We start from the raw sequence: 13,999 nt of genomic DNA, 5'->3' as shown, positions 1-13,999 counted from the left end.
GATCAGTCTCATCAGTGTGGGGCAGGAGGTGGGAAAGCTGTGCCAAGACATGCCTTCTCCCAGTGATCAGGAGGAGTGCTGTGTCAGAGGATGAAAAGAACTATAAGATGCACACTTTTTTTTAGCAACGTTTTATCGTTTTAAAATGCTTATGACATATTGTGTAATTAGGCTTAATTCCATCTTGTTCCCACAGTGCGGTCACATGGGCCAACCCACAGCCATTAAGACCCAAATGTCAGTCAGAGGTTATTTAATAACCTGTGCACTTCCATGTGCACAGAACAATAATTTTTATTTTATAAATCAATAGCACACATGAAAATAAGCAACTTTGTAATATATCTTATCAGAGAAATCTGCTTCTTTCTTTGCCAGAATTCATCAGTCGTTATCAAAATCTTCGATTGTGAGGTAAAATCTGTATGAAAGAACAATTAAAATGACGGATACTCTTTAACCCCTTTCTGACCTCGTACGGGATAGTACTTCCAAGGTCAGATCCCGTGCTTTGATGTGGGCTCCGGCGGTGCGCCTGCATCAAAGCCGGGACATGTCAGCTGTATTGTACAGCTGACATTTGTCCGTAGTAGCAGCGGGTGATTCACCCACCGGTATAAACTAGTTAAATGCCGCTGTCAAACGCTGACAGCGGCATTTAACTAGCGCTTCCAGCCATCGGGCCGGAAATTAGTTCATCGCCGACCCCGTCACATGATCGGGGGTCAGTTATGCATCGGCATGACAACCAGAGGTCTACTTTAGACATCTATGGTTGTTGATGCCGGATTGCTCTGAGCGCCACCCTGTGGTCGGCGCTCATAGCAATGCAGCAATTCTACTACATAGGAGCGATCTCAGCATCGCCTCTATGTAGCAGAGCCAATCGAGTTGTGCCAGCTTCTAGCCTCCCATGGAGGCTATTGAGGCATGGCAAAAGTAAAAGAAAAAATGTTTAAAAAAATATAAAAAAATAAGAAAAATATAAAATTTTAACCCCTTCATGACCCAGCCTATTTTGACCTTAAAGACCTTGCCGTTTTTTGCAATTCTGACCAGTGTCCCTTTATGAGGTAATAACTCAGGAACGCTTCAATGGATCCTAGCGGTTCTGAGATTGTTTTTTCGTGACATATTGGGCTTCATGTTAGTGGTAAATTTAGGTCAATAAATTCTGTGTTTATTTGTGATAAAAACGGAAATTTGGCGAAAATTTTGAAAATTTCGCAATTTTCACATTTTGAATTTTTATTCTGTTAAACCAGAGAGTTATGTGACACAAAATAGTTAATAAATAACATTTCCCACATGTCTACTTTACATCAGCACAATTTTGGAAACAAAATTTTTTTTTGCTAGGAAGTTATAAGGGTTAAAATTTGACCAGCGATTTCTCATTTTTACAACGAAATTTACAAAACCATTTTTTTTAGGGACCACCTCACATTTGAAGTCAGTTTGAGGGGTCTATATGGCTGAAAATACCCCAAAGTGACACCATTCTAAAAACTGCACCCCTCAAGGTGCACAAAACCACATTCAAGAAGTTTATTAACCCTTCAGGTGCTTCACAGCAGCAGAAGCAACATGGAAGGAAAAAATGAACATTTAACTTTTTAGTCACAAAAATGATTTTTCAGCAACAATTTTTTTATTTTCCCAATGGTAAAAGGAGAAACTGAACCACGAAAGTTGTTGTCCAATTTGTCCTGAGTACGCTGATACCTCATATGTGGGGGTAAACCACTGTTTGGGCGCACGGCAGGGCTTGGAAGGGAAGGAGCGCCATTTGACTTTTTGAATGAAAAATTGGCTGCACTCTTTAGCGGACACCATGTCACGTTTGGAGAGCCCCCGTGTGCCTAAAAATTGGAGCTCCCCCACAAGTGACCCCATTTTGGAAACTAGACGCCCCAAGGAACTTATCTACATGCATAGTGAACCCTTTAAACCCCCAGGTGCTTCACAAATTGATCCGTAAAAATGACAAAGTACTTTTTTTTCACAAAAAAATTATTTTACCCTCAATTTTTTCATTTTCACATGGACAACAGGATAAAATGGATCCTAAAATTTGTTGGGCAATTTCTCCTGAGTACATTGATACCTCACATGTGGAGGTAAACCACTGTTTGGGCACATGGTAAGGCTCGGAAGGGAAGGAGCGCCATTTGACTTTTTGAATGAAAAATTATCTCCATCGTTAGCGGACACCATGTCGCATTTGGAGAGACCCTGTGTGCCTAAACATTGGAGCTCCCCCACAAGTGACCCCATTTTGGAAACTGGACCCCCCCAAGGAACTTATCTAGATGCCTAGTGAGCACTTTAAACCCCCAGGTGCTTCACAGAAGTTTATAATGCAGAGCCATGAAAATAAAAAATAATTTTTCTTTTCTCAAAAATGATTTTTTAGCCTGGAATTTCCTATTTTGCCAATGGTAATAGGAGAAATTGGACCACAAATGTTGTTGTCCAGTTTGTCCTGAGTATACAGATACCCCATATGTGGGGGTAAACCACTGTTTGGGCGCACGGCAGGGCTCAGAAGGGAAGGCACGCCATTTGGCTTTTTAAATGGAAAATTAGCTCCAATCATTAGCGGACACCATGTCGCGTTTGGAGAGCCCCTGTGTGCCTAAACATTGGAGATCCCCCACAAATGACCCCATTTTGGAAACTAGACCCCCAAAGGAACTAATCTAGATGTGTGGTGAGCACTTTGAACCCTCAAGTGCTTCACAGAAGTTTATAACGCAGAGCCATGAAAATTAAAAAAAAAATTCTTTTCTCAAAAATGATATTTTAGCCCGCAATTTTTTATTTTCCCAAGGGTAACAGGAGAAATTTGACCCCAAAAGTTGTTGTCCAGTTTCTCCTGAGTACGCTGATACCCCATATGTGGGGGTAAACCACTGTTTAGGCACATGCTGGGGCTCGGAAGTGAAGTAGTGACATTTTGAAATGCAGACTTTGATGGAATGCTCTGCGGGCGTCACGTTGCGTTTGCAGAGCCCCTGGTGTGCCTAAACAGTAGAAACCCCCCACAAATGACCCCATTTTGGAAACTAGACCCCCAAAGGAACTTATCTAGATATGTGGTGAGCACTTTCAACCCCCAAGTGCTTTACAGAAGTTTATAACACAGAGCCGTGAAAATAATAAATACGTTTTCTTTCCTCAAAAATAATTTTTTAGCCCAGAATTTTTTATTTTCCCAAGGGTTACAGGAGAAATTGGACCACAAAAGTTGTTGTCCAGTTTGTCCTGAGTACGCCGATACCCCATGTGTGGGGGTAAACCACTGTTTGGGCACACGTTGGGGCTCCGAAGGGAAGTAGTGACTTTTGAAATGCAGACTTTGATTGAATGGTCTGCGGGCGTCACGTTGCGTTTGCAGAGCCCCTGGTGTGCCTAAACAGTAGAAACCCCCCACAAATGACCCGATTTTGGAAACTAGACCCCCAAAGGAACTTATCTAGATATGTGGTGAGCACTTTCAACCCCCAAGTGCTTTACAGAAGTTTATAACACAGAGCCGTGAAAATAATAAATACGTTTTCTTTCCTCAAAAATAATTTTTTAGCCCAGAATTTTTTATTTTCCCAAGGGTTACAGGAGAAATTGGACCACAAAAGTTGTTGTCCAGTTTGTCCTGAGTACGCTGATACCCCATGTGTGGGGGTAAACCACTGTTTGGGCACACGTCGGGGCTCCGAAGGGAAGTAGTGACTTTTGAAATGCAGACTTTGATGGAATGGTCTGCGGACGTCACGTTGCGTTTGCAGAGCCCTTGGTGTGCCTAAACAGTAGAAACCCCCCACAAGTGACCCCATTTTAGAAACTAGACCCCGCAAGGAACTTATCTAGATGTGTGGTGAGCACTTTGAACTCCCAAGTGTTTCACAGACGTTTACAACGCAGAGCCGTGAAAATAAAAAATAATTTTTCTTTCCTCAAAAATTATGTTTTAGCAAGCATTTTTTTATTTTCACAAGGGTAACAGGAGAAATTGGACCCCAGTAATTGTTGCGCAGTTTGTCCTGAGTATGCTGGTACCCCATATGTGGGGGTAAACCACTGTTTGGGCACACGTCGGGGCTCGGAATTGAGGGAGCAACATTTGACTTTATGAATACAAGATTGGCTGGAATCAATGGTGGCGCCATGTTGCGTTTGGAGACCCCTGATGTGCCTAAACAGTGGAAACCCCTCAATTCTAACTCCAACACTAACCCCAACACACCCCTAACCCTAATCCCAACTGTAGCCATAACCCTAATCACACCCCTAACCACAACCCTAATTCCAACCCTAACCCTAAGGCTATGTGCCCACGTTGCGGATTCGTGTGAGATTTTTCAGCATCATTTTTGAAAAATCCGCGGGTAAAGGGCACTGCGTTTTACCTGCGGATTTACCGTGGATTTCCAGTGTTTTTTGTGCGGATTTCACCTGCGGATTCCTATTGAGGAACAGGTGTAAAACGCTGCGGAATCCGCACAAAGAATTGACATGCTGCGGAAAATACAACGCAGCGTTTCCGCACGGTATTTTCCGCACCATGGGCACAGCGGATTTGGTTTTCCATATGTTTACATGGAACTGCAAACCTGATGGAACACTGCTGCGAATCCGCAGCGGCCAATCCGCTGCAGATCCGCAGCAAAATCCGCACCGTGTGCACATAGCCTAATTCTAAAGGTATGTGCACACGCTGCGGAAAACGCTGCGGATCCGCAGCAGTTTCCCATGAGTTTACAGTTCAATGTAAACCTATGGGAAACAAAAATCGCTGTACACATGCTGCGGAAAAACTGCACGGAAACGCAGCGGTTTACATTCCACAGCATGTCACTTCTTTCTGCGGATTCCGCAGCGGTTTTACAACTGCTCCAATAGAAAATCGCAGTTGTAAAAGCGCAGTGAAATGCGCAGAAAAACCGCGGTAAATCCGCAATAAATCCACAGCGGTTTAGCACTGCGGATTTATCAAATCCGCAGCGGAAAAATCCGCAGAGGAACAGAATACGTGTGCACATACCGAAACCCTACCCCTAACCCTACCCCTACCCCTAACCCTACCCCTAACCCTACCCCTAACCCTATCCCTACCCCTAACCCTACCCCTAACCCTACCCCTAACCCTACCCCTAACCCTAACCCTAACCCTACCCCTAACCCTACCCCTAACCCTAACCCTATTCTAACCTTAGTGTAAAAAAAAAAAATTCTTTATTTTTTTATTGCCCCTACCTATGGGGGTGACAAAGGGGGGGGGGGGTCATTTACTATTTTTTTTTATTTTGATCACTGAGATAGGTTATATCTCAGTGATCAAAACTCACTTTGGAACGAATCTGCCGGCCGGCAGATTCGGCGGGCGCACTGCACATGCGCCCGCCATTTTGGAAGATGGCGGCGCCCAGGAAAGAAGACGGACGGATCCCGGGAGGTAAGTATAAGGGGGGGGGGGGAGATCAGGGCACGGGGGGAGCGTCGGAGCACGGGGGGGGTGGATCGGAGCATGGGGGGGTGGATCGGAACACGAGGGCGTGGATTGGAGCACGGGGTGGGGGATCACTGTGCAGGGGGGTGGATCGGAGCACGGGGGGGGGAATCGGAGCACGGGGGAGGATCGCTGTGCGGGGGGGTGATCGGAGTGCGGGGGGGTTTGATTGGAGCACGGGGGGTGTGATTGGAGCACGGGGGGAGCGGACAGGAGGACGGGGGAGCGGAGCACAGGACGGAGGGGAGCGGACCACAGATCGGGGGGCTGGGGGGGCGATCGGTGGGGTGGGGTGGGGGCACATCAGTGTTTCCAGCCATGGCCGATGATATTGCAGCATCGGCCATGGCTGGATTGTAATATTTCACCAGTTTTTTAGGTGAAATATTACAAATCGCTCTGATTGGCAGTTTCACTTTCAACAGCCAATCAGAGCGATCGTAGCCACGGGGGGGTGAAGCCACCCCCCGGGCTAAACTACCACTCCCCCTGTCCCTGCAGGCCGGGTGAAATTGGAGTTAACCCTTTCACCCGGCCTGCAGGGACGCGATCTTTCTGTGACACAGCATATGCGTCACAGGTCGGATTGGCACCGACTTTCATGACGCATACGCTGTGTCACAGGTCGGGAAGGGGTTAAATCACCCCTCTTTCGCCCAATTCAAAATAAAACAATAAAGAAATTAAATCTACACATATTTGGTATAGCCGTGTTCAGAATCGCCTGATCTATCGATAAAAAAAGATTAACCTGATCACTAAATGATGTAGCGAGAAAGAAATTTGAAATGCCAGAATTACGTTTTTTTGGGCGCCGCGACATTGCATTTAAATGCAATAACGAGCAATCAATAGAACATATCTGCACTAAAATGGTATCATTAAAAATGTCATCTCGGCATGCAAAAAATAAGCCCTCACTCGACCCCAGATCACGAAAAATAGAGACGCTATGAGTATCGGAAAATTGCCCTTTTTTTTTTTAGCTAGCAAAGTTTGGAATTTGTTTTTACCACTTAGATAAAAAACAACCTAGACATGTTTGGTGTCTATGAACTCGTACTGACCTGGAGAATCAAACTGGCAGGTCAGGTTTAGCATTTAGTGAACAAACAAAAAACAAGTGTGGGATTGCACTTTTTTTTAGCTATTTCACCACACTTGGAATTTTTTTCCTGTTTTCTTGTACATGACATGCGAAATCCAATGATGTCGTTCAAAAGTACAACTTGTCTCGCAAAAAAATAAGCCCTCACATGGCCATATTGACGGAAAAATAAAAAAGTTATGGCTCTGGGAAGGAGGGGAGCGAAAAACGTAAAACCAAAAAAAGCTGGTGTCATGAAGGGGTTAATATGATCATTGTGTGTGAACATTGAATATAATTTTTCTCAGCTGCACCCGTCCTGTTTAACAAGAAGAAATGATACTGCAAATGATGATTTTTAATCAAGCTTAAAAAACGTCTCCCTTGATGAACAAGCGTTTTGCTCATTCGTTGGGTGATTGTCAGACTATTTAAATGATTCTTCCGAAACACGCATTCCTGATGACTGGTCAGTGGAAACATACCCTAAATATAAGTGTTTAGTACTTTGCCTCTCATTGGAATTCGTTTCCGGCTTTGGCTCAAAAACTGCATTAAACTTTGCCAAGAATCTCCCCTTATTGGTAATTGATTACTCAAATCTGTGGCTGTGCATGTTATATGTTATACGACTGTACAATCAGCAGTTCACTTACATACTGTTATTGATGGAAAGACTACTGTTTGCATGGGAAGCAATAAAATAAAAATCAGTGGGGAATCCATGAAACTCATTATCAATTGATACAACACAGCCTTCTGTAGTCTGCAATGTTTGCCTGCAATGTGGGCTATACAGTGGTGTAAGTACTCTATACGTTACTAATGCACTGCTATAAAAACGGTTGCTCTAGGGGCGATCATAGTATATTACCAACAATTTACTAAACTTTGAATACACTGTAATATAACCATCAGAACACATGTATAGTAGGAAAACACCAACATTCTCCTGCATATTAATAAAAGCCAAAGGAAGTCATGCGTAAAGCCACAGAGAACAGCAGATGTTCGATATATTCCTCCACTGAACACAGGACGCTTGATATATTCCTCATTTGAATAGAGGAAGTTCAATATATTCCTCCATTTATTAGAGGGTGTTCGATATATAACTCCATTGAACAGAGTACGTTCGATATAGTCCTTCATTGAACAGAAGGTGTTCAATATATTCCTCCATTGAATAGAGGGTGTTCAATATATTCCTCCATTGAAAAGAGGGTGTTCAATATATTCCTCCATTGAATAGAGGGTGTTCAATATATTCCTCCATTGAAAAGAGGACGTTTGATATATTCCTCTATTGAACAGAGTATGTTCGATATATCACTCCATTTAATACAGGGTGTTCGATATATCCCTCCATTTAATAGAGGTTGTTCAATATATTCCTCCATTGAATAGAGGGTGTTCAATATATCCCTCCATTCAATAGAGATTGTTCGATATATCCCTCCATTTAATAGAGGTTGTTCGATTTATTCCTCCATTTAATAGAGGATGTTCGATATATTCATCCATTGAATAGAGGTTGTTCGATATATTCCTCCATTGAATAGAGGTTGTTCGATATATTCCTCCATTGAGCAGAGGACTTTCGATATATCTCTCCATTGAACAAAGTATGTTCGATATATCCCTCCATTGAACAGAAGGTTTTTGATGTATTCCTCCATTAAACATAGGACTTTGATTTATTCCCCCATTGAACAGAGGACATTCGATATATATCCTCCATTGATCAGAGGATTTCGATATATTCCTCCATTGAACAGAGGAATTTGATATATTCCTTCGTTGAACAGAGGATGTTTGATATATTTCTCCATTGAACCGTGGACTTCAATACATTCCTCCATTGTACAGAGGGTGTTCAATATATCCCTCCATTCAACAGAGGAGGTTTGACATATTCTTCCATTGAACAGAGGATGTTCGATATATTCCTTCATCGAACAAAGGACGTTCAATATATCCCTCCATTCAATAGAGATTGTTCGATATATCCCTCCATTTAATAGAGGTTGTTCGATTTATTCCTCCATTTAATAGAGGATGTTCGATATATTCATCCATTGAATAGAGGTTGTTCGATATATTCCTCCATTGAATAGAGGTTGTTCGATATATTCCTCCATTGAGCAGAGGACTTTCGATATATCTCTCCATTGAACAAAGTATGTTCGATATATCCCTCCATTGAACAGAAGGTTTTTGATGTATTCCTCCATTAAACATAGGACTTTGATATATTCCCCCATTGAACAGAGGACATTCGATATATATCCTCCATTGATCAGAGGATTTCGATATATTCCTCCATTGAACAGAGGAATTTGATATATTCCTTCGTTGAACAGAGGATGTTTGATATATTTCTCCATTGAACCGTGGACTTCAATACATTCCTCCATTGTACAGAGGGTGTTCAATATATCCCTCCATTCAACAGAGGAGGTTTGACATATTCTTCCATTGAACAGAGGATGTTCGATATATTCCTTCATCGAACAGAGGACGTTCAATATATTCCTCCATTGAACAGAGGATTTTGATATTTTCCTCCATTGTACAGAGGGTATTTGATATATTCCTCCATTAAACATGGGACGTTCCATATATTCCCCCATTGAACAGAATGCTTCGCTATACTCCAGCGTTGAACCAGGAAAGTTCAAAATATTCCTACACTGAACAGGGTACGTTGGATATATTCCTCCATTGAACAGAGGACGTTCGATATATTCCTCCATTGAGCAGGAGACATTCAATATATTCCTGCACTGAACAGAGAACTTTCTATATAACCCTCCATTGAGCAGAAAACATTTGCTATATTCCTGCATTCAACAGAGGACTTTCGATATAATCATCCATTCAACAGGGGATCTTTGATGTATTCCTCCATTGTACAGAGGATCTTTGATATATTCCTCCATTGTACAGAGGATCTTTGATATATTCCCTCATTGTGCTTCCAATCAACTAGAATCTTGGAGTTAAGTTTCAATGTATGATGGAAAATGATTTGCCACAGTCACAATCTCAACAATTATTTCTATAGAATTTAGAAAGGTTTGATAATAATACTTTTGCATGTGGTAATAATTCTACTACCTAAAATTTCTGTTTTTGGAAACATGCATTACTTCAGGGTTTCATTCATTCATCAGATTGTTGGAAACCATGTAATACAATATCTTGTGTTCGTGTGATGTGATTTTGACCAGATGAAGCTGTCCTCTGATATGCTAACCGTATCATACACCAATCTGGTGGCCATGGTTGATAAATATTGTCAGCGCCATTGGATCACCATAATATATGTGGCAGTATTAGTGTTCATCACTATGTTTACAAGATGATCTTGTTGAATGGAAGAACACCTTAATATTATCAACTATATGAGATATTCTTTGCTTACATCAGACTGCTGAGCAATGTTCATTGTCCACAGTACTATGAATGTTGAGAATTGAGAACCGCATGGTTCTCTCTGTTTTTCTCTATGGATAGGTTATACAGTCTCTTCTTCATTTTTCTTAGATACAAGTAACGACATATTAGAAAGATTCTGGTCAGCATCATTCCACTGAATTGATTCACCAGGTTGTAATGAGTAGACTATTGGGTTCTTATGACAAAGGAAGTCTTCTCGGTAGGAAAATTAAAATTGAGGAGAGGTGCTAATGAGACGACATGGAGAGTGTGCTGGAGGGTGGCCGGAAAAGGATGTGGAATTCATTATATTGATTGAAGCATAATGCACAGAGGCCCAACAGATAATGCTGGCTAGGAATTGTTAGACAGGAAGCCAACAGATACTAATACAATTGTACACTCTTAAGTATAAGGAAATAAAACAATAGGTGAGAAGAGAAGCATACAGTGAATATTAGATGGATGGCAGGAGAAAAGCATCGTTTCTCTCTTTAACTTTATCACATTATAATGTTTAACACAACGTCTATAATACATCATTTCAGTAATGTTGTCTGATCAGATTATCTTTGAGTCAGTCTGTCCATTTAATAAAATGAATAGAAGACGGCTCCCCAAAAAGTCCAAATAATTGTAGATTGCTTTATACATTCTTGCAACGTTTTGGCTCTGTCTAGACGTATTTATCCATCTATTATTATTATTATTATTATTTATTATTATAGCGCCATTTATTCCATGGCGCTTTACATGTGAGGAGGGGTATACATAATAAACAAGTACAATAATCTTGAACAATACAAGTCATAACTGTTACAGGAGGAGAGAGGACCCTGCCCGCGAGGGCTCACAATCTACAAGGGATGGGTGAGGATACAGTAGGTAGGGTAGAGCTGGCCGTGCAGCGGTTTGGTCGATCGGTGGTTATCTATCTATCTATCTATCTATCTATCTATCTCTATCATCTACGGTATCTATCTATTATCTATCTATTATCTATCTATCTATCTATCTATCTATCTACCTACGGTATCTATCTATTATCTATCTATCTACGGTATCTATTATCTATCTATCTATCTATCTATCTATCTATCTATCCCATATCTATCTATCTCTCTATCTATCATCTACGGTATCTATCTATTATCTATCTATTATCTCTCTATCTATCTACGGTATCTATTATCTATCTATCTATCTATCTATCTACGGTATCTATCTATTATCTATCTATCTATCTATCTATCTACGGTATCTATTATCTATCTATCTATCTATCTATCTATCTACGGTATCTATCTATTATCTATCTATCTATTTTCGGTATCTATCTATTATCTGTTATCTATCTATCTATCTATCTATCTATCTATCTATCTATCTATCTATCTATCTATCTATCTACGGTATCTATCTATCAATTATCTAGCTATCCATCTACGGTATCTATCTATCTATTATCTATCTATCATCTATCTACAGTATCTATCATCTATCTATTATCTATCTATTGTCTATCTATCTATCTATCTATCTATCTACCTATCTATCATCTATCTATTATCTATCTATCAATCATCTATCTACTGTACCTATCTATCTACAGTATCTATCTCCGTCTATCTATATCATATCATATCCATCTATCATATCTGTTGCATCTCCTTACACTGGTGTGGTTATTACATACTCTTCTCTCTGGCTTCAGAGGTTCTTTTTTTCCCTCTGTGATTGAGATCCCTTATTGTGTTTCATAAATTATCAGTGGATGTGTGGAATTATTTATCTTCCGACAAATATTTCTAGTAACGGAGATGATAATTATATTTTAATTATATTCTGAATTTATTTTTATGCAAATGGTACCACCAGAAATAAATACTGAATTAAATGAGCATGTCTATTGCTGAAATAATAGTATAGAGCTGATGGATTAGCGTTCACAGACGTCATCTATCTATCATCTATCTTTCTATGTATCTCTAACTATACCATATCTATCTCTATATATAATGACAAACTCAGGCACTAAATTATCCCATTTAATGAGAACTCCATCCATGCTACATCAGTATTATTATGAGAAGATACTACATGCAACTTAGTGATTATAGACGACAACCATTGCAAATAACACAATGTTATGTATATTTTACAAGCACATATTTCCCCCTATAGCAAATGACTCCATTGATAACATCGGTTTAAACAAGTTTCCGCCCAACTCAGGCTAATCACACAGTCATTGAGGATTTTTCGCAGTAGTGTTTCTCCAGCAGCTTTCCTGCCTTGCTGTACAATGTGGAGGTGTGATAAGACAGGACTATGGGATCTGTATAAAATATACATACGACCCGTCAAAGCAAGTGAGAAGCTAGAATGGTCATATAATATGCGGAATGGCAATGTGAGTCGCCTATTAGAAATGTCAATATTTAGTGTAATATATCAATACAGTATTGTCACTATTGACTTATCTCGGCATGATAAGAATGGTTTATTATTAAGCACCTTATTATTATATTTAGGGCAGAAGCAGCTAGAAGATGGAGACATTGTCCACAAATCAATTGATCTGTCTACATGGCCTTTGTGTCTTCCTGTCTAGCAGAATACTGAACATTTGTTATTCTATCAAGTATGTGGCGCAAACATATTGCCATTTAGGTATAAAATGTCTCCTCTTTCAGGACTGTCTTGATATAATATATTTCCATCTCGTCCCTGTACGTGTAGATGAATGTATATTTATTTCTTCTTACCTCTATCTTTTCTATTCGATCCTTCAGTGTCCTGACTGCCTCCTCCAGTTCCTGTACTGCTTGGGGGGAATCAAGAGGCAGGTCTCCCATGGCTCCTTCCTTGGCCGCCCATCCATCGGCTCCTTCCCGGTAGCCCTTATCCAGCCCATTCTCACAACGATTCAGCTTTCCAGTCAGCTCCCTGATGGCTTCTTGGTCAGTGAGGATCTGCTTTTTCTGCTGCAGCACTGTCTGCCTCAGCTGGTCTGCTGTGTTCTGCAAGGAGAGCACCTCTTCCCCTGCAGGTTGGGGGGAATCTCTCTGCACATCAGAGGGGCACTCCATGGCCAGAGGGGTACAAAGCAGCCTGCTGAAGCTTGGGCCACCCTGGGACTTGGAGCCGGAGAGCTCAAGGAAGGCATCCTTGGATCCATACAGTGTCTTAACACCATGGAGAGCTCCTAGGCTCTTCTCCATTGGAGCAGCTGGAGCAGACTCATTTTCAGCACCAAGGACAGGTCCCTTGGCTGCTGGGTGGACACTGGCAATAATGCATATGATGGCCCCAAGGAATGCAAGCATTCCTGCCACCAGTAATACAGCCAGAAACTTCAGGGTGACAGCTAAAGTGGGACCCCTGTGCAGAGAAAGAGACCAACACCTCCTGAGTTCAAAGAGCCCTTAGTCTGGCTGCAGAGGATCTGTCTAAGCAGATGGATGAGGAGCAAGCCCTACTCTCTCTGGTGCACAGTCGTTGCTTGGTCTCTGACTTAGGAAGGGAGGAGAAGCTTGGACGTCATTGCTCCCTCCTCCTCCTCTTCATTTTTTATTCCCCCTGTGAGTAAGCACTGCTCCATTTAACTCTTCGCTGTTCTGTATACTATCATTTGGACAAATTAATACAAAGCCTGGCAGATCCGTGTTGCCCGGAAAAAAATCCAGTTTGTATTCCTTTACAAAAAATAAGATGATACCATTGTGTACAATATACGTAGCCGAGTATATAAAACACTTCCTAATAGTAGCAGTAGTGTCACCACCCGGCATGTGAATAGATGCACATTCATTGATAAAATGCACCATATTGAAAATATATACCCATTTTCTCAGATGCATCGACGTTATACAGCAGCACATTGTGATCAGCCCTTAATGACATTTTTATGCCCAGTAGGAAAACGAATATTAAAGTGTGTTTTGCAGTTTGGGTAAAAT

At 41.2% G+C, this 13,999-nt stretch overlaps 1 protein-coding gene across 1 annotated transcript in view; it reads right to left on the bottom strand.

Annotated features, from left to right (window-relative positions):
* Positions 1-13,551, bottom strand: part of NPTXR (neuronal pentraxin receptor) — an 83,443-nt gene extending 69,892 nt beyond the window's left edge. The window contains exon 1 of the mRNA XM_069737010.1: positions 12,806-13,551. Coding sequence (XP_069593111.1) covers positions 12,806-13,366 — 561 coding nt within the window. The 5' untranslated portion in view covers positions 13,367-13,551. The remainder of the gene's footprint in view (positions 1-12,805) is intronic.
* Positions 13,552-13,999: the final 448 nt, after the last annotated feature.

This window comes from Ranitomeya imitator, chromosome 8, assembly GCF_032444005.1.
Source record: "Ranitomeya imitator isolate aRanImi1 chromosome 8, aRanImi1.pri, whole genome shotgun sequence".
In the NCBI taxonomy this organism is placed as follows: domain Eukaryota; kingdom Metazoa; phylum Chordata; class Amphibia; order Anura; family Dendrobatidae; genus Ranitomeya; species Ranitomeya imitator.
Note: the sequence above shows the minus strand (reverse complement) of the source record. Positions and strands in the feature narration are given on the sequence as shown.